At 40.7% G+C, this 21,545-nt stretch overlaps 1 protein-coding gene across 2 annotated transcripts in view; it reads left to right on the forward strand.

Moving 5' to 3' along the window:
* Positions 1–21,222, forward strand: part of si:dkey-237i9.1 (SEC14-like protein 1) — a 37,434-nt gene extending 16,212 nt beyond the window's left edge. Inside the window, exons 3-17 of one of the 2 annotated variants that reach the window (XM_025908053.1) lie at positions 4,349–4,498; positions 4,733–4,864; positions 6,708–6,836; positions 7,268–7,532; positions 8,030–8,139; positions 8,382–8,571; positions 9,213–9,301; positions 9,758–9,828; positions 11,611–11,782; positions 12,823–12,957; positions 13,076–13,210; positions 14,658–14,909; positions 15,012–15,190; positions 15,598–15,624; positions 17,484–21,222. In XM_025908053.1, the coding sequence (XP_025763838.1) occupies positions 4,349–4,498; positions 4,733–4,864; positions 6,708–6,836; positions 7,268–7,532; positions 8,030–8,139; positions 8,382–8,571; positions 9,213–9,301; positions 9,758–9,828; positions 11,611–11,782; positions 12,823–12,957; positions 13,076–13,210; positions 14,658–14,909; positions 15,012–15,190; positions 15,598–15,624; positions 17,484–17,589 (2,142 nt within the window). In that variant the 3' untranslated portion in view covers positions 17,590–21,222. The remainder of the gene's footprint in view (positions 1–4,348; positions 4,499–4,732; positions 4,865–6,707; positions 6,837–7,267; positions 7,533–8,029; positions 8,140–8,381; positions 8,572–9,212; positions 9,302–9,757; positions 9,829–11,610; positions 11,783–12,822; positions 12,958–13,075; positions 13,211–14,657; positions 14,910–15,011; positions 15,191–15,597; positions 15,625–17,483) is intronic. The other variant, XM_003447982.5, reaches the window with a different exon arrangement.
* Positions 21,223–21,545: the final 323 nt, after the last annotated feature.

The raw sequence follows: 21,545 nt of genomic DNA on the forward strand, positions 1-21,545 counted from the left end.
AGTGCCTGCTTTTTATTCCAGTGACTCAATAGAGGGCGGACAAATGTTTGTCTTGTTCTGGCTGGTTTGTTTTCTTACAGAAAACTTCTGGGTTTGGATTTCAAGTGCTGCAGGTGTCAGCTTTAATAAAACACGCATCATGTTGATGGTTATACATTACTTGTTTAATACACTCAATTGAAACTTCTAGGAAAGCCTCTTATCTTTCAGTTATTGGTGTCCATTTTTACCGTAACATTGGACAAGAGGAGCCCAATCTTTTGTCTCAGGGATTACAAGTACATACACTGAAACTACTTTAACCAAAACTTTAACTGTGTGTAATATTATTGTCCACTGCTATAACAGTGTGGCAAAAATATAGAAAAGCTTTTTCAGTCCCCTTTAATGGAATAACAGATGCCAAACTATTTGTCAACTTTCGATTTGTAGGTTAATATAGAACTGAGTAATCATCAGGATAAATGCCAAATAGCCTGAATGTTTACTTCATGCTGGCACAAATATGCATTTAGCTGTCATTTGAGTCATGTGTGCAGAGCCATTCGTAACATGATGCATCACTGGCAAAAGATTTTTCGACACATCATTAAAGGAAGGTTTCGATCCTCTTGTGGTGCGTTGGCAGATCCTAGATAAGCTCTAGTGTTTGATAACCTCAGGCAATGGTTCTGAAAGATGTTTTGGTCTTCGCCTAAAGTTTTTGTTTTCAGTCCTGCATCTCATTGGTCATGGTAAATCTTTAATTATAGTTAGGTTGCACCATTGTTCAAAATATCAAGTGTAGGACTGACTTTCTGTTTAAGTATAAGAGAATCCAGTGATTCCATAATGATTTACCTTGTGTCAAAATTTACCTTGTGATTTATTTTTTTTTATTTTTTTTTTGTTCTTTGTTTTTTGTTGTTGTTTTTTGCGTTAGCCACACATTATTATTGCAATGTATAACTGTGCACGCAAATCAATTTACTCACATTAGTGGAATCGCTTTCTTCTGTGCAGCAAATGGCTAACAACCAAAAGAAAAGAAGCCCCGTTGTATCATGCTTTTAGCAGTTGTTGTGGAAGTTTTCCATTAAATAAAGCCTGCAGATGAGCGGTGAGCGGTAGCTAACATTCTTTAATCAAAACACACAGAACAGAAAACCAAGCTTGTGGAGAGCCTGCATGACCACGGGGCAGGGTCAGCAGAGTCTCACTGAGCCTAGCATGGCTCTCAGTTAAATACCTTCTCCAGGAACAAAAGGCAGTACACAGCTGTTTCACACCTTAAGGTTCACACTCCCTTGCTACCTCCCAGAGTCCTCCAAGAGACAAAAGATTCCTTCCTGTGGAGTTGTCTGCTTCCCCCAACTTCCTAAATAGACCCCCACTATTTGTCTTACAGTATGGGTGTCAGACATGTTAAAATCCAGTGGCACCAAGGCATTATACAATAAAATAATGTGATTAGTACATAAGTAAAAGAAATTCCTATACACAGTCAAGAACCCTCAGCTTGAGCTAAGATGCAATGATGGTTCCAAACAAGCTAAAGAGGTATTTAGAATTTGATGTCTTCGGAGAGAAAGTTGGCCAAATTGAAGAGTCCTGGATTCGAATAAGATGCAGCTAGAGCCTTTGTTGGACCATGTTAAAGTGTGATATGGAGCTATATGCTAGGCGAGCTGAAGTGCTTTTACATATAGGCAGTAGAAAAGATGGACGGAGTTGCCATAATAGACAGCTGGCTGATCTGTTTTTGAAACCTTCATATTTGTCATCATGGTTTTTGAAACTGGACTTGATGAGCGAACGGTGGATATGACTGAGACAGAGGTCGCCGTACACTCGTTGAATGACAACTTGTGATTGGTCAGTATGCATACCTGGGTAATCTTTTCTTCTGACTCTAATAATAATATTAATTTATAAAACAAACTTCATGATTTATTTCATAACCCGAAATTAACAACTAATCAGTGATGTATTTATTGACGTCACAAAGCGAGTCTGAGATCAGGTTTTCTTTATAAGCCTATCCAATCTTTTTGGAGCCAAAGTGGTTGGTCTCTTTTATTTTGACTTTTGTACTGTCTATGCTCACATGCAATATCCAGATGTCCAGTTTTTTCACAAATAAATACAGACCTGAATGTCCCTTGACGTGCCCTGAGGTTTGAAAAGCCCCGACTTACCCAGAAGGAAAAAAGAAAAAATGTTTTCAGGAATAACCTAGAATAACGACCCTTCTGTTTCCTGTTTTTAATAGTACAACAGCCTGGCTATTTTGGGAACACAAAGCAGTTAAAAGCTGCTTTGTTTCCGCATGAAGTGAAAGCTCTGAAGAAAGCTTATTCCTCTTCATGGTTTGCTGTATGACCTGATCCATACAGTATCTAAGCCTGTTGTAGGAATGAAACCTAGTGCTGTTTATGAAGATGTGACATTTGTGGTTGACTTTGTTGACATATGATTTTTTTTTTTCTTCTCTTTTTTTTTCTTTTTATTTTTTTAAAGGGATGAAATTGACGTTTACAGTCAGTGATGTTGTGCTGACGGCAGGACAAAAACCAAACCCCCAGTGTTCCAGAGCATCGGGGCTGAAAAACAGAGCTCAGCATTCATGCAGTCAGTGGACGGTGGGCAGCTCCTCACAGGAATGCCAGGAGCTCCTGAACCCCACTGACAGCCTCCTCCAACACAAAACTGCTGTTACTTGGCATACTAAACATTCGAAACCTCCTCTTTTGTATTTTTGATATTTTTAAATGTAGAAAAGACAAATATTTTAATAGTGACTTTCGAAAGCAAATGGCTCAGTGTTATAAGAATGTTAAACTTGAGCTTTGATGAATTTGAAGCTTATTTCACACCAATTTGCTGTTCTTGTGGTTTTCAAAGGACCTCAGGGTTACTGGTTGTCCTTTGCTCCACAAAATAAAGCTCCTTTTGTCAGAGATTCAGCTGACATCCAACTCCACCAACCTCAAAAGTCTTGTGAGCAGCAGTTGTTCTTCCAGTTGATCTTGTAAAGTTTGTCCATAGACTTTAATTTCACTCTATGCGTGGATATTTTGAAACATACGGGCCATGTCTTTTTGAAATGGTAAACATGCTGTGGATAGGATTGCACCACCACATTCCCGACATTGTGTTTTCCCTTTCCCTTTGTTTTTCGTTCTTTGTCTTTCCGTGTGTGTGTGTGTGTGTGTGTGTGTGTGTGTGTGTGTGTGTGTGTGTGTGTGTGTGTGTGTGTTCTTTGAGTCATAGATAAATGCTTCCATTCATATTTTGGGGAATTAAATTTCAGGATCGAGTTTCAGACAGTACAAAAGTACAAAAGAGGAAATATCACGTTAGTAGGATACGTGACAAGGGAGTTTCAGGCTACTGCAATGTTATGATAAACTTGGACTATCTCCAGCACAAGTTATCTGGAAGATCACTGTTTTTATTTTAGACTTGCCTTTCCAGTCCTCTGTTTGGACTTGCTGCTTGCGCAACCACAGTAATCATATCTAAGATGGATGAATGTTGATGATAGAAAATGAAGTAATGCTCCTGCACTGTGTGCCAGCAGACCCAGTTGTATAACAGCTGGCTGGCCTCTGCTACAGAGCTGAATTTGCCTGTGTTTTGCATTTATGAGTAAACGCATTATGGAGCCGGTGTTGTGTTCAAGTACAAAAACTGCTATTGTATGTTCAACCCTTTGTTGTAAAACAATTAAAAATTGCTGTATTTGATGCCACTGTGGTTCAGCTCAAGTAAGAAGTTTGAAAGTGTACAAAGTTGAAGGAGCTTTATTTAGCCTCTCATCTCTGCTCTACCCGTCCCACCTATTTAAATTCCTCCCTTTTAGAATACATGAAGTGTTTTCTAATGGAGTTTATGTAAACTGGCTGGTGCCATTGTTGCTGAAGTTTTCCTGAGCCTCAGTTAACAAGCATTAGAGCTTTTCTCTTTCCAAACTTTTGCTGTGTTTTAAATTTCTGAGCCAGTTAAAATATTTCTAGGTAAGATGAAAAAACTATTCAACAGATTTTGATATACCACGAGCGCTATAATAAATGTCAGGCACTGTTGACTAGCAAACCTTAATCTCTAAATGTGTCGGCATATGAATATATCAAATCTGTAGGCAAGAGATAAGAGTTTTGGCCCTTCGAGTTTTCTATTTATAGTCAGGCTTCTGTTGACTAATCATGTCTAGATGTCGGTTTGGAGAACAACAGAGGAAAAACCCTTGCTGAAAATTAGCCAGTCTAAGTCAGCAGACTGGAATTATCCTTGAAATCTAAAAATGTGTTTCCAGCTTAAAAGCTCTGGTGTTAACAGGCTATGCATTTCCTCTTCTCTTTCTCAGGCTTATGAGCGCCGCTTCCCCACTTGTCACCTCATCCCCATGTTTGTGGCGAGTGACATCGTGAATGAGGAGACCAGCGAGGATGGTTCCACCCAGAAGATTGAGCGCCGCTGTGCCCTGGATGTGGATGCCCCACGCCTTCTCAAAAGGGTTTGTTGTACTTTTAGATTTCCAGCAATTGAGTATCATAAATATAGCTTTAATGCTTAAAATGACTTTTAATATTGTTTTGAGAACAATACATTTCAGTACTCGCCTTTTACAGAATGTATTGGCTAATAAAAGTGTTAATTTTTGCAAAGGTAGTTTATCTGTAATTTTATTTTCAGTGTCTGTGTTTCATGCCAGTTGCATTTATAACACAAGTTCTATTGCGGTTTACAGATCGCAGGCGTAGACTATGTCTACTTCATCCAGAAAAACACGCTGAACCGAAAGGAGAGGACTCTGCACATTGAGTCCCATAATGAGACCTTCTCCAACAGGGTTGTCGTCCACGAGACATGCTGCTATTCGGTATGTAGCATACTACCAGCAATAGACATTTCAAGCAAAAAACAAACTGTTAAAAATCCTCACTAATTTTAATGAAAGTCATTTCTCACGCACCTCTAAACTGTTTCGGTGCAGCTGCTGTTTTTAGCTGTTTAAGTAGAATCCACTCCCCTGGTTTTGCTCTACACCTAGCATGCTGACTTCTGGCATAGAAACTCAACCCTTTCACTGAAACTGCTGGAAAAATGCTCAACAAGAGCTTTCATCACCAGTAGTGATCCTTACCACAAACTCCGAGTAGTTCAGAAAACAGACGTTTGAGGTTTGTACAGGTGATCAATATGGGACTTCCAGAGAGTGATCTACAAATGACTGCAAGGTTTCTTTAATCCACCTGTACCAGAACCTTGTGTCCACTTATTTTGTTGGTCTTGTACAGCCAAGGTACATTACAACCAATTTACATTCCCAGTTCCTGGTTTGAAGTAACATATTCGTTTTAAGGTGGGAGAAGTGTGTATAAATTATAGAAAGCAGGCTGTAACATGAAAGTGTGTATTCCTGAGGCAGGTTTTACAGAGGCAAACTAAAACCCAGATCCTGGCAGTGTGACACGCTCAACCCGTTTGGCTATTTAGGCTGACTTGTGCATACAGACAAATGAGCAAACACTGACATGTTCTGTAACGCTGTTGTTCACCTGCTGAATGGCAAGCTGCCACCAGCGCAGCCATGTTGATGTTTGTGCCTCCTTTAATCTCTTCCCTGCATCCATGTTTGGACTACCACTGAGCCGGCTTCTGTTTATCTCGGCCCATCTTTCCTTGTGAATTATTTAGTCGTCTGCATTCTGCTTGGTCACTCACAAAATACTGAAATGAAACCAGCATGTCTTCACGTTCTTTCTGCACTATGCATTCAAAACTGTGACTCCAGATGAACTTATTTATGAATCCATGTGTGCTGAGTTAATGAGGTCAAGCACATTGTGTTAGCCTCCAACCAACTGGAGTGCTAATTTTAGGTCTAAGGCCAAACAGAGGCTTATACTGTGTACTTTAACATGCTGTGATAACAGTAACCAGGATGGACAGTGCTGTTAGACTGAGCTAATGGACCGGGCTAAAGATGAAATATTTTGGTAGTCAAGGGTGAACAAGTTACCATCATTATGGCTTTAGAAGTGTGTACCTCTTCATTTACTGATATTGTAGCTTGAATCAAAATGACATTTTTGTTAAAATACATTTAAGAATGATTTTTGTCATAAGCGTCATCCTCACAAATCCTTCTAGAACCATCATAGATCTAAAATATGTGCAGTGTACAGTGCTATATACTGGCCAGCCAGTCCTTACTACTGCAGTTTGGCCTGAAAACAACACTTTAAGGATTGTGCATAAAAGTCTAGCGGACAAATATGAAATTATTCAAGTCACTGAATTTGGTGAGTTTGTTTATGCAGGTTTTATGTCCCTGACCCACAGAAACTAATGTTGAGTTTCCCTCCCATTCATTTTAATAACTTCAAAAAGCCATAACTTAAAAAAGAAATAAATTCTAGCTGCCGAGCATGATTGTAGAATGACTTTTGCTATTGCCAAAGATGACCTTCACACAGCACTGAGGGAAATGTGTGTATTTCAAGCTTCATGACTGTTCATGTGTAAAATACTGGCTAATTTTAACATGGACAGACTGACACACAGACTCCCACTCACAGTGCTCAGTGTGAAAATTGCTTTCTTTGTGCGTCATCATGTAATGAAGCTGGGTGTATGGTTACCATAGTAACATGGTTATGCGGTTCTGTGTTGTTTACAGCTTTAACATAAAGTGTGTGTGTGTGTGTGTGTATGTCCAGGTCCACCCGGAGAATGAAGACTGGACGTGTTTTGAGCAAACCGCCAGTCTGGACATTAAGTCCTTCTTCGGCTTTGAGAGCACCGTGGAAAAGATTGCTATGAAGCAGTATGCCAGCAGTATCAAAAAGGTGTGTTTGTGTGTGCTTATTGTTTCATCCTGTCATTTATGTGTGAATGTACCGATGCACAGTAACATTAAACAACATGACGACTGCTTTATAAATTATTCAGAGATCAATCTGTCCTACGAGGTTAGATGTTTCTGGAACATGACTCAGTCCATCTCACACTGTAACTGCATAAATAAGCTTGTGTAATCTGTTAGACTGGACAGAGCTCTTCTGTTGTGGACCCAGTGAGTCATCCACCTTCATTAATGAACAATGTTGAATACAGTCCTTTTATTTTTTCCTTCTGTTTTCATTAACTGATGCTTCAGCTTGAAATGACATTTGATTTGGAAAATTCTAAACGCTACAGGGCCTTTCTTGGTTGAATAAAAACACATGTAGATCATGTTTTTCGGTATTCTCACACTTGTTTTTCTTCCTTCTAACAGGGAAAAGAAATCATAGAATACTACCTAAAGGAGCTAGATGATGAGGGGATCACTCATATGCCCCGCTGGAGTCCCTCCTCTCATTCCCTGCCTCTCTCCAGCCCTACCAGCCTCTCAACGAACCAACCTGAGCTTGGAATCGTGCCCGCCGATTCAGTCCCACTGTCTGCAGATGCCAAGGATGGAACCTCACAGGATGCAAAGCAGGACAGCAACATGCTTCAGAACGACAGCCTTGCAGAGATTCTGGCGGGGACACCGGAAGGTCTGTACCTGAAGATTCAGAAAATGGATCCTAGAAGCTTATTTTATAATTGTGTATATAATCTGCAAAAAATGGCTAAAATTGAAATCATTTTGTGTAACTGAACTTGGAGGGACATTTTATTTGGTTTAAACTGCTGCCACAACAGTTTGTCATCTGCAAGCATCGTTGGGAAAAAAACAGTTAGACAACTTTGGTGAATAATTTAAATAACTGAGGAAAAGTAGTTGCTCAAGAATGGGGATGAGTGTGAGAATGGAATTCAGCATCTTGAAAAGTTGTTTACAGTTATGAATGTAATTTCTGAAAAACATATTTCTTATTGTGAATCGTGACATCCAATTACATATCAATTGACAGCTAGGGCAAGGCCTGGTTTACAGAATCTAAGAAATTTAATTAGAATTTGTGATTTATGGGTGTTATATTTCAGTAAAAGTTTACTACACATTAATTCGCTATCCAGCAGTCTAACTTTTTGTGTTTCTATGTTGCAGACAAGCTGGATGCAGACTATATCAAACGTTACCTGGGTGACCTGACACCCCTGCAGGAGAGTTGTCTGATCAGACTACGCAAGTGGCTTCAGGAGACACACAAGGGAAAGGTACTGCAGTGTTTCTAAAAAGGAATAATAACAAAATATGACTGAATACATTATTAATACTTTTTGATACATTTGAGTTAGTTATTGCTAAAAGTAATATTTAGCACTACTACTCTATTTTAACTAGGCTACTGATAATGTTGTATTTTACATTACCTGTTTACAAATTAGCTTTATAATGTCTTTAAATAACAGTGATGTGTTTTGTGGTGGCAAGTGTAACCATTTCTCCCTCTGTCCAGATCCCTAAAGATGAGCACATCCTTCGTTTCTTGCGGGCCAGAGATTTCAACATGGATAAAGCACGGGAGATCTTGTGCCAGTCTCTGACCTGGAGGAAGCAGCACCAGGTGGACTACCTGCTGGAAACCTGGAGCTCTCCACAGGTTCTTCAGGACTACTACACCGGCGGCTGGCACCACCATGACAAAGGTGGGTTGGTATTTACAGCCACACCTAAAGATAGTTTTATTAGGCATGCTGAAATCTTGCATGTGCATCAGTATGGAAACACACACAATCTTATGACTTGTGTAGGTTATGTCAGAGCTAAACTTGCACTGTTCCGTAGAGGAGACTCCACTTACACAATCATGCAGTCGTGTTTGCAGTTTTTCAACCTAATGTTTTCTTAAGTGACTTTACAGTGTAAACAGATCTCAACCATTCTTAGCAACCCGCAGCTCTCAGCCAAGTGTGTAAAATAAAAATGATCCAGCTTGTTGGTGCTACTTGGTTACCCAAATAGTACACGCACACTCACAGTGACAGTCTTCTTTGGAGTAGATGCCTTGGATTCCTTATTTGGGAAAAGAATGAACGTATAAGTCAAACAAAGCTTTTATGTTGCCACATCAGAGCCAATTTAATCTTCTCATTTAAAATTTTTCCACAAGTATTAGCCTTGAATCAACAGGGACAAAACATGAAAGCATTCCTCAGTGTACACAATAACTTATGTAACAAGAGCAGATGGCCAGCAATGCAGACCTTTCCACTTAGCTTGCAGTCTTTGTGGAATGTAAATCATGTGATATATCATGTAAATATTTGTTTAATTTGTAATTTTTCAGATGGCCGTCCTTTGTACATCCTAAGGCTCGGCCAGATGGACACCAAAGGACTGGTGCGCGCTCTCGGGGAGGAGTCTCTGCTCAGACATGTATGTAACACACACTGTAATGCAGTAGTGCAGGTTGATGAGTTTATAGGTCAGACAGGGTTTCTGCCGCAATATTTGTTAACTCCTGCTGCTTTGACCTGCACGGGAGAATTTGATGACCCACTCAATTAATTTACCCATGTTATCAACCTGATGCTTTGTTCTATTAGTTGCATTTCTACACACACGGTTTGTGCAAGAGAGAGAAAAAGTGGGCAATTTAGTCCAGGCAGGCCGCTGGGTTTGTAATACACGGGTGGAAGCCCTGGGTCAGGTCGGTTTTGGATTACAGGGTTAGGGAATTAATGTCCGGTGGCATTTCCTGACAGGTAAATTAACACCAGGCTATATACAGAACACAGGCTGTGTAAATGGTGCTCATTTATAATGCTGCAGTCACTGTGGAGTGGAGTCTGGTAGCCAAGTGTGTCAAATGTACAATTCATGTCACTGCAGGTGCTTTCTATCAATGAGGAGGGTCTGAGACGCTGTGAGGAGAACACAAAGGTGTTTGGTCGGCCAATCAGGTAAACCTTTACAACCTGTCAATATGTTAGATCTTTAAAAAAATCTTGGACCTCTGTTATTCATCATATATGTAAACCAATATATCTCTCCCTCTCAAAGGTGATACTATGTTATATTCCACTGGTACTTGCTTTAAATCTACAGACTGCCTTTGAGTTTAGTTCAAGAAAAGAGTAAAATGGAAATGCATCACATATTCAAACAGGCCTTTGACTGGATGCTAGATTCACAAGTTGTTCCTTGTGGAACAACTCAAGAAAACTGAAGATAAAGACCTGATATAAATATATGTATATATATGTACTATATACAGAAACAAATCAGTTTTTCTTCTATTACTCATAACACCGTTGTACAATTTCCTGTTTTGTCTGTGCTTGCTTATTGTGATTTATATAAATATAAAACATCTATTTGTTAAACTGTGCTGTGCTTCATCACAAGTGATACTTTTCTCGCTTGTTGTTACATCATACAAGAGTTTGATAGTCCTCCATAACAAACAAGGGAGTAGCACTGTGTGACGTTGACTTAAAAGGCTCCATTTCAAAAACTGTTATCTCTGCTCTCTGGTTACTTTTAAACACAGTACTTGGTCTCATATCACACGACAGTATGACAGAGGCTGCACCTTTTATTCACACTGACCTTAGAAAAACTGGTCTCAGTTATTTTGCTGCTTTAGAAAAGTAATGTACTACTGAAAAATAATTTATTAGAACATTTTAAAAGGTAACATTTACATGTCATCACCCTCAATTTAATTCTGAAAATTATTATTTTTTGTATTATTTCTGTGTTGTTAAGATGGATTTTTTTTTCTTTTGTTTTTACTTACATGTATCTAATACCTGTTTAAAAAAAAAAAAAAAAGTAGTAATTTTTGCTAATCAGTTATTTGTTGCATATGAAGGAACCATTTCAGCATACTTTATTTCCAGCTTCTGGAGTTTCAGAACTTGCAGGTTTACATGTTTTGTTTTGTTTTTTTGTTGTTTTTGTTTTTTTTTTGTTTTTTTGCTGTTTTTATACATTATGTCAGTCTAAATGAATTTAGATGTTTGGTTTTTTAAAGAAGCCTCCATAGCGGTTGAGAGTATGAAGACAGAATTCACCATACTGCCTGTGATCTAGACAGTTAATATGAACTAATGTCACAGTGTCAGTGTTGACAAAGAAAAATAATCAGCATCAGTGGCAGCTCTAGTCCAGTGCTTGTGTAAAACTGCTTTGAATGTGGTCGTAGATGAATATAAATGCAGGTTAAAAGCAGCTTAAAAACATGCAAGCCGTTTTTGATTCAGTTCAGCAGTCAGAACTGGGCACAGGTACACACACAAATACACACTATGAGTGAGTCCAGCGCAGAATTTATCTCCCCCAAAATGGAAAGTGCACATGAGGCTCGCCTTTCAGGGGACTCATTCAGATGGCAACTGACAGAGTGAGAGGGAGGGAACAGAGATGGTATCTGTCATCTGTCAGCTCTCTGAAGCAGCAGCAAGAGGAGGAGATGGCTGGGATAAGAGCTGCGCAGGAAGGCATGTGAACTATGAGAGGCTGTCACGTCACAGCACTCTGCCAGGACAGATAGAAGGAAAGGAAGAATGTCCTGCAAGGGTTGGAGGGATCCAGAATTAGCAAGCATTGCCTTCACCACTTAAGCTTCACTTCAGAGTGACAAGTGCTAAGTGGTCAAAAAGAGGCTGTAGCCCAGTTATGGGTTTGTGGCATGTCCTTATACACACGTATCACTAATCCTCTCACTTCCTCTTGTCTAGCTGTTGGACATGTCTAGTAGATCTGGAGGGGCTGAACATGCGTCACCTATGGCGACCAGGAGTCAAGGCGCTGCTGAGGATCATCGAGGTCGTGGAGGCTAACTACCCTGAGACTCTAGGACGGCTGCTTATATTGAGAGCTCCAAGAGTCTTCCCAGTCCTTTGGACACTGGTGAGACCCAGGATAAGAGACTCAGCCCCTGTGGGGTCATCCTGTTACAGGACCAGATTATGCACACAGTGAATTTTCAGTCTGTTTCATACCCTTATTTTGATACATGCAGAAGTTGCCAGTATTCACAAATGTGTAGTATTTGCTAAGCAGTGGCAACAGCAGCATTATTGGCCCCAAATGGAAATAAGAGCTTTTGAGTCCCGGAAGTTCTGCCAGGTTGTAGTTAAGGTGACAAGATCACAGCAAACAGAGTATGGTTGTATCTGATAATGTTACAGGTTTGGCATGTGAAGGATCGCTTTACTCTGGCAAAAATGAAGAGCTGTCTCTAAGAATCACCTTCCAGCTGTTCGACCTGTATTTTCTTTATTGGTTTTCCATCATATTGTGACAAAACGTGTCTAGTTGTGAATTTGAATTGGCAGGATTCACAGTTTTCCCTGTTACACATTGCTTAGGCGGCAGAAGATAGGTTACAGGTTAGCCTGCGCTTGATGCACGATGATAACTTTCCTGCTTTCTTTACAGTCTTTGGAAAAGAGCCAGGCTTTGTCCTGCAGTGTTGACTTTGAAAAAGGAAAGGTTTTTTAAATGTAGAGCACTGACTCAATATGTAGAATGAGGGACAAGGGATAAAAATGCTGTGCAGTCACACATAAAATAGGACACCTGGTCACCTAGCTCTGCTGCCTCTTGACTGCTCATGCAAAAAGCACGTCACAGAAGACTTTAGTTTGTTTTATAGTGTTTACCTTCCTGACTTTAGGGTCACACATAATTAAGTCAATGTATTTTAAACATGGGTTTGACTGGTTATTTAAAGGTAGAATTGTTGCATATTATTGCATTATTACATTATTTGCTTAAATATATTAACCGAGAAACTGATTAAACAACTTCCTTGTTTTAGTATTTATAAGTTTTAGGGTGGGAAAGGAATGTGGATTGTTATCAAACACAAGTTTCATATGCTGCACCAGCATTTCCTCATGTTACTGCAGTCAGGTCATGCATTTGATATCTGCCTTCTCCCTCAGGTGAGCCCATTTATTGATGAAAACACCCGCAAGAAGTTCCTGATCTACGCAGGCAATGACTATCAGGGTGCTGGAGGTCTCGTGGACTACATAGACAAGGAGATCATTCCTGATTTCCTGGGAGGAGAGTGCATGGTGAGTGTCACTGTAAGATTTAAACTCTGAGAGTAAAATCTGATCCTAGGACATGACACCACCCACATCGAGATTTCCTTTACTGACCCAGTGTACACGTGTGCTTTTTCCTTTGCAGTGTGAGGTACCGGAGGGTGGCCTGGTTCCCAAGTCCATGTACCGCACAGCCGAGGAGGTCGAGAACGAGGACATCCGTCTGTGGACTGAGATGATCTATCAAAGCGCCAGCATCTTCAAAGGAGCTCCACATGAGGTGAGGCTGAATGCACGGAAAGTAAAAGAAAAGGATGGAAGGCCTGTGTCGCTCTGATATTAATATGTAGGTCAGGACAACAGAGAACTGCACAGTGCCTCTGATGGAGGTGTTGTGAAACTTTCTGCCACCTAGTGGTTGTAACTTAGGTAGATTCTGAATTCAGATGTGGAACACACGTAGCGTGACTTTGAAATATAATCTGCCTGCAGTGATGTGGCGTAACCTCATGTTGCATGATTTATACCAAAGGAACACTGTCAAACATAATCACCCATCTGGAAATGGTTTTGCTTTTTATCTTAATGGTCTCAGACCGTCACATGCAAATCAACCGTTTTATCTCACTGCTTTTGCTAACTGAGTTCTCTAGTTTGCTGTTTACCTGAAGCTTGTATATGGAAAGGATTTGGCATTTATAGCCTTCTGAGACCCAGACTATTCATTTATGTCCTCTGTAGTGGACACACAAATCACAAAAACAGTTTTGTTTTCTTGGTTCTCAGAAGGATTGTTATTTTTCTGAGCTTGATGTTTCAAGTTGCTTTTAGGCGATCGTGGCTCAAGAGTTGGGAGTTCGCCTTGTAATTGGAAGGTTGCCGGTTCAAGCCCCGGCTTGGACAGTCTCGGTCGTTGTGTCCTTGGGCAAGACACTTCACCCGTTGCCTACTGGTGGTGGTCAGAGGGCCCGGTGGCGCCAGTGTTCGGCAGCCTCGCCTCTGTCAGTGTGCCCCAGGGTGGCTGTGGCTACTATGTAGCTTGCCATCACCAGTGTGTGAATGTGTGTGTGAATGGGTGGATGTCTGGATATGTAAAGCGCTTTGGGGTCCTTAGGGACTAGAAAGCGCTATATAAATACAGGCCATTTACCATTTTAGACTACAAGCCAGTTTCCTCCTAGTAGCAAGTTTGAGCTTAATTTCAGCAGTCACCAGGTCTAAAAACTGCATCGCTGGTCTTATGTTTTAGATACTTCTCTTTCCCCTCTTGAAGTTATACCATTTTTCCCACATATTTGAGGACATACATATTTTACATATGTGACCAGAGCTAACAGCATCAAAACTAGTGCTTAGATCAGGGTGTCCAACTCCAGGCATCAAGGGCTGGTGTTTTAGATATCACATTGGGTCAGCACACTGGAATCGAATGATTAGTTCATTACCAGGCCTCTGGAGAACTTCAAGACATGTTGAGGAGTTAATTTAACCATTTAAATCAGTTGTGTTGGATCAAAGACACATCTAAAACATGCAGGACACTAGCCCTTGAGTTGGACACCTCTGGGTTAGATCATCAAAAGTGACAGGTAAAGAGTTATTTTCCCACACATCTTCACAGCCGTACTTCTTTTTGCAGTCAGTCGGTTAACTTTTAATTCCAAAAACATCATCTTATACAGTCCATGCACTTTACTTAACCCGCTTAATTTCTTCCACCCCATCAGATTGTGATCGAGATCATCGATGCCTCCTCGGTCATTACCTGGGATTTCGATATGTGCAAAGGCGACATTGTTTTCAACATCTACCACTCAAAGCGAGCTCCGCAAGTACCGCGCAAAGATACCCTGGGAGCCCACGGCATCACCTCCCCAGGAGGCAACAACGTGCAGCTCATTGACAAGTCCTGGACGCTGGGTCAGGATTACAGCATGGTCGAGTCTCCGCTCACCTGCAAGGAGGGCGAGAGTGTGCAGGTTGGTTTATGGTCGTGAACTTTTGATGTCTTCTTGGATCATTGTTACTTCTACAGATCCTCATTTTTGCTTGTTTGCACTTTGAATCCCTCCTTTCCTCAGGGTTCCCACATAACGAGATGGCCGGGTTTCTACATCCTCCAGTGGAAGTTCCACAACATGGCGGCCTGCTCGGCCACCAACCTGCCCAGAGTGGATGACGTGCTGGCCACCCTCCAGGTCTCCTCACATAAGTGTAAAGTCATGTACTACACTGAGGTGTTGGGCTCTGAGGACTTCAGGTTAGTGTGTGGGTGGAAGATGGAGACATTTATATGCATCTGTGATGTGTAAATATGTCATGTGTTCATATTTTTGCTGTTTGTGATGTTAAGGTTTTTATTTTAGACATCATCCATTTATTACTACTCATTTTTCACTCCTGTCTTCTTTCAGTTTTCCCTCTCTACAATCCTCCACATAGTGCCACGTATGACATTTGATACTTGAATGAATGAAATCAGTAATGTTGCTAAGATTACTTTCGGAATTGCCTTTGGACTATAATGAGTTTTCCAGGCCCACAGTTTTGAGATGAGGATACTGTTCCCTTCCTTGAAGTCTACTTTAATCCAGCTTTTTCTTTCCAATCCACTCCTGTTCTATCGCTCACAACCCCCTCCTCCTGCTCTGTCTTCTTCCTGTGAAGAACGGCTTGCTGTGATGTGCAAAGTTTGTAAGTGGCTCGGTGTTTGCCCCTTTTTCTTTAGCACTAGCTCATCATCATCGCTGCTTTTGGCTGCTAATCTGAGTGCCCCTCCCTCCCTCCCTCCATGGCAGTCTTGCTTCTGATGCTGCAAAGAGATGCTAATTTGCATCTGTTCTTGCTTGTGACTTTTGTTAGTGTTGGCTAACAGGATGTTGTTGCTTTCTTCACACTGGTGAAAGAATCGGGTGCAACCTGCTGGCATTAATCACCCTGCTTGCATAACTAAAACTCTCAGGATTACTTGATTTGGTTAACTTCAGCAAACAGCCGCCCAACTGACACGCAAACACACTGTCATTTTCTGACTTGTATTTGCTTTTCTTCACTCATCACATTGCACTACCAGCTCAGTCTCACTTTGCTTTCAGTGCACATGCTGCTTCAGTTTATTTTATCTTCAAAAACAGACTTGGCGTGATCATCTAACTCATACTAGTAGTTTTTAACAAGCTGTTTTGCTAAAGGTTGACATTTACTTATGTGAAATGCCTTCTTGCATCAAGTAAATGTAGAATTTATTTCAATATAGGCAATATTTTTTCCCATGTCTGTAATGTATAATACATGCCACAACAGTAATTCTCTATTACCCTTTTATGGCTCCTTATACTGTAGAGTTGGGAGTTAAAAGGTTCCTGTGAACTAAAGTCATCCTCTTTAAAGCTGCTCTTTTTATTCATTTTTAATTCTCTGGTGAGTCCCTCAGAGTTATCTAGGTCAGTTCCAATTACTTAGGATGGGTTATTACAGTTAACAGTTAAAAGGAATCAAAAATGAACAACATTTATACAAGTTGAGGTATCGCGGGTCATAATCATCCATAACCATTTTTATGGAGGATTTAATAACTTCATACAAAATGGATGAGGTTAATAAAACTGCCATATGTCATATTTTGTAAATTATTTTAATTTGGCTTAATACAAGCCAGCCTTTTGAATTTATTCAGGCATATATGAAAACATGACAGACATGGGTTTTATCAGTGCACATGGTAATTTTATATTGCATCCATATAAATGCAAAACCAGTCTACCTACTACATGGGAATTGATACCTAAGGTTTCTTTTATTCATTCAAAAGTAATAGAAGAAAAATGGTGCCCCATGCTTTGCCACAGGAAGCCTCATTAAAGTGGGCCGGTTTTGCTCACTTCCAGCTGCATATTTTATTTTTAGATTTCGTTAGAGTAGCTTTCTACAGTTTTGTTTACCTTATACTGGGCCTTGCTGCTCCTCCCAATTTCATGCAGCTTTGTTCTGATTGGTGCCTTTTGTAAACAGACAGTTTGGACAGCATGTGGGTGTGGCTTCTGTGCCTGAGATGACTGCTAACATTACAGTGTCTCGAGCTTCCAGGGATTGTTATATGGACCTCCCTTATTGGAAAATTTTGCCATATTTAACATGAACATCCACCACAAAACTTTTCTTAATACAGATATGACAGGAAATGATAAAAGGACAATGGATCCCCTTTACGGCCTGAACTTTGGCTGTTTTTTTGTTTGTTTTTGTTTGGGGTGTTTTTTTTGTTTTTTTTTCATTCTAAAATTAAAAACAGTGGCTGGTGTAAAACCGTTCCCTGAGTTGTTGCAGCCTGTGGCAGGGCCTGAATGTTGTAGGGTTCAGAGTGATTCTCCCTCCTTTAGGTTTGCTCTGACTGCATGGTTCTGCATCATGAGCACGGGTCATGCACGCATAGTGCGTTCAGTTAGTGCCAAGCAGTCTTAAGGCTGCACAGGTGTCACGTACAAATGAAATTAGCTGAAGTGTGAGTTTTCACCACATTCGCGTGTTCACCGCATGTTTGTTTCTTCTCTCAGGGGATCGATGACCAGCTTGGAGTCGAGCCACAGCGGCTTCTCTCAGCTCAGTGCTGCCACCACCAACTCCAACCAATCCCAGTCCAGCTCCATGATCTCCAGGTAGAAACTGGTGTCAGAGGACTACACTTCCCAAAACCCACATGCCCCCTCCACTGCCCATACCGTCAACACGGACGCCAACTTTTCCTATCCCCATACTCTTAAACCATCATCTTTGGATTCTGTTCCTATTGCACAGCCAGTCTCTGTGGAACTGATGCATGCTTGCACAAACGGAAGACAAAGAATTTAAAAATTCTGAGGCAAAAAGAAACTAAATGTACAATTTAAAGGGCTGATTTTTGCACAAAGGGTCGTATATTTTTCATGCCTGGCATCTCAGCTGGGCTGCAGTTTGAATAAGACCCTCAGCAGAATGTTTTGTGCACGATGGAGCGGCTAAAGGTCAGGAGGTGAGGAGTGGCGCCTTTCAGGCACCAGAAGCTGAAAGAAAGAAGCAATATTCTCATCCTAGGAGCTATGGAATGGGATGACGACACTGGAGGCGCTGTTACATATATGCATTTACACATGCACACATATACACAGTACCGAGGCGACGCATACCTCATTCACGTGCGTCTGCTGATAAAGACTGGATGAGCTGTTACATACAAACGCCACTCGGGCACAAACGCACACGAGAACGTTTGACATGCAAAAAGTTGACAGTGTTTGCCATGTTGTTACTGGAGGGTTTATGTCTCTGGTGAGCTGTTTATAGGTCAAATGTGGGTGGGGTGAACATCTTTTAATAGATCTGGGTCAAATAAGATCAGCTCTCTGTATCACGACAGTACAGGTGTCAGTAACTTTGGCAGTTGACAGGTATAATCTTCCCAGCGTGCTCCTGTGGCTGAGTTGAGCTTTCTGACACTCATTGCATTGCTGTACAGGTTGCTTCACATCTTTTGAATATTTGACCCAGATCTGACACTTAGCGAAGTAAATCCACTAGAAGCAATAACACGAGTTTGACTTTCTACTGTGTGAAATATTTCTATTTAACGTGAAAATGTATGAGGATCATTTACGGTGGCCCCAAGGTGCAAAATGCAGTAACTAAAGTAGAAATGCCACATTTCAGAAAACAAGATGACAAAACTTATACCAGTAACATTTCTGAAAATGGGACATTTCATGCATTTTTGTTTTTGAATTGGCAGAACCAAAGTACCTGATGTTAGGGTGATGTCATTTCCTGTTTCTGTAATACTTTCAGAGGTTTGACATGAATTTAAAGTTTGAAAGGATGGAAGAAGAAAGTTGATAGAGAACATTTAGAAATGAGTATTATGAGAGTCAAAGACTTGAACTATCAAAGTGACGTGGGCCCAGTGTTGAATAACCAAAGATAAAAAGGCAGCACTCACAATACTTCAGGCATAAGTTGACAGATCCAACAGTCATTCCTGTCATGTGACCAAACTTGAGTCATGTTTGACATGATTGGTAAAGGTGACTTATTCCTGAAGTCTTGTGCGACTGCTGCCTTTTTATCTTTGGTTATACAACACAGGCCATACTTTACTTAAGAAATGTTTACACTCTGGCTACAGTCCTAACCAGCATGCACACACCGCCCTGTTATCTCGGTGTGCTTTCAGGGTTTGAAAGGACATTTTAAAGTCGTGTCAAAAAGTACATCATGATTGTCCTTTGACTTTGGTTCTGGTATTTCAAAAACAACAATGTCATTACCTCTTCCTCTGCAGTGAAATGTTGTCTTTTTCTTTTTATGTCTGCGCTGCACCGCTGGGCCACCGTCATCACGGGTGCTGATTGCAGATGAACTTTTTCTTGTGTACAGGCAGACAGACGGGCAAACTCGAGTCGGTAAACGGCTGAATTCTGTGGCACCACCGTTTCTTGTCTACAGACATTTTGTCAGGAGAGAAACAAAAATAATTTGCCAGATTTTCTCCTCGACACGTGTTCTGTCCTCGTAGTAAGGGATGCACTGACTGTGAAATACTAGGCCGTAATCCAGCACTGATACTGACATTTTTTTTTTCAGTATTTATTTTGTTTTTGTTCTAGGTGAAATGAAAAGAAAAAAAAAAACTTTATTTAAAAAAAAAATGCATGTTTTAGCTCTTCATGGAACAGTTTTTGAACATTTAGCCAGCGCAAAAGTCAGTAACGCCATCTTATCAGCTGATACTTGGCTGATTCATCGGTGCATCCCTACCTCATGCTTTGAAAATATATATAAAAAAATAATCTTAACGTGGAACGGCCGCAGTTACTTTGCTTTCTGTCAAGCGTCTGCACATTTGAGGAACTCAAGTTAAATGAAGCAGTCAAGGAAATGCCTTGTCACTGATTGGTGAATGTGCTACTGATTGGCTGGCGCTTGCTAACCAATGAAATGCCTGAATTTGGACGGTTGTGGTCAGTTGGGTGGAACTGCCATCGTTACTTTTCCAGAGTGATGTAGATTTCAGTGTGCTTTAGGGGTGAATGTTTCTTTGTGATTTATCATTTGACAGCGCGCCAGTAGACCACATCGATACTGTACAAGTGCTAGTGTTGGTTTGTTTGTGTTTTGGAGACAATTGATGGGTGAAGTGGCATGGCGGCCTGCCGCATGCTCACGCGGTGATTGGGTTTACGGATCTCTTATTTAAGATTTAAGATATAGCCATTTTAAGAGCCATGTGTCAATGAATAATACCATTTTAGCCTTTGTAAGCATCACTTAGTCACCACTGTAATAGACAAGCGATCGTGAGTCGAATGAACATTTCATTTTCTTTTTTAAAACGTGTTCTATTTGGTTGATAAGCATTGATGACTTCGCACAGATCAGACTCCCCGTCGAGGGCAGAAATGTTCAGCTTTGCCAAGAGTCATTGGGTGCTGTTGCCATGGTTACACAGTGCAGCTGACAACAACGGCAAAAAAATAAGAGGGGGGGGGTTTCCTCATACATATATGCACACAGATGCCACACTGGTTGTTGCTCTTCACTGTAATGACTTCACGCAGCGCCATGTTCCTCGGGCAGCGCACATCTGCACACGATCACGGATCATTGTACCTCGCTGAATTTTCAACAGATTTTCGAGCAGTTTGGGTTACAAACGTTAAAACTTTGTTTATGATACATGTGCTGAAACAGTTATAATGCTTAATCTAATGTTACAGTCCGGCAGCTGCTTCTTTGTGATACTCTGCTGTAAAAAGCAACAGGATTACTGCATCACTTTAACGTGTTTATTGTCCCGTCAAAGTTTGACTTGAAAAGAGAGCTGCAGATGAGCCAGTGTTGGTCTTTCTCTCACTCCTGCAGTCTGTCTTTATTCTGGGACTCTTTAACCAAAACAAGTCCCCCTGAAAGCAGCTCTGTAGGTTTCTGTAGCTCACATGACTCAAGTCTTTCTAGAGCATGTTGGAGCACTTGGACCGAATATCAGATCAAATATTTAATGATAAATAAAATATGAATCTCCTTTAGCTGATATAAGACAGTCGGGACTACTTTTTGGTATACCAAATTAAAGACATTTGTAACGGTAAAACAACTGTGGAAAGTTGGTTTTAGCATTTCTTTCACTGAAACATCAAAAAGAAGCACAAAAATTTGGCGTTATTTATAGGACTGGATGACAGGAAATGCTCAGACCTCGTGAGCAAGACAGCTGTGGCATCTGTGTGTTCATATTTGTTTTCCCTCCTACGAAAAAAAAAAAAATAAGGACCCTGCCTGTTTTTGATACACAAAACTGCTTCTTTTTTTCCTTTTTTTTTAATAGTTACTGGTTAACTTGTGGTATCTACATGTCATTAACTGCAATAACATGAATTGTTTTACTGAGTGGCCCTCTTCGTGATGAGGGCTATGGGTGTGTGATGGGGTAAAGGGGTGAATGTTAATTACAGTGGGGGGAGGAAGATGCCTGTAAAATGTGTTTCTCCACTCTTCTCTCTTCCTGCTCTAAGACGGCACACTTGACTTCACCTGGTTATTCCTTCAGGCGATTTGATCTTCATCTTCTCACAGGTTCGACTGATGAG

The sequence above is a fragment of the Oreochromis niloticus genome, linkage group LG6 (genome assembly GCF_001858045.2).
Source record: "Oreochromis niloticus isolate F11D_XX linkage group LG6, O_niloticus_UMD_NMBU, whole genome shotgun sequence".
NCBI classification, from domain to species: domain Eukaryota; kingdom Metazoa; phylum Chordata; class Actinopteri; order Cichliformes; family Cichlidae; genus Oreochromis; species Oreochromis niloticus.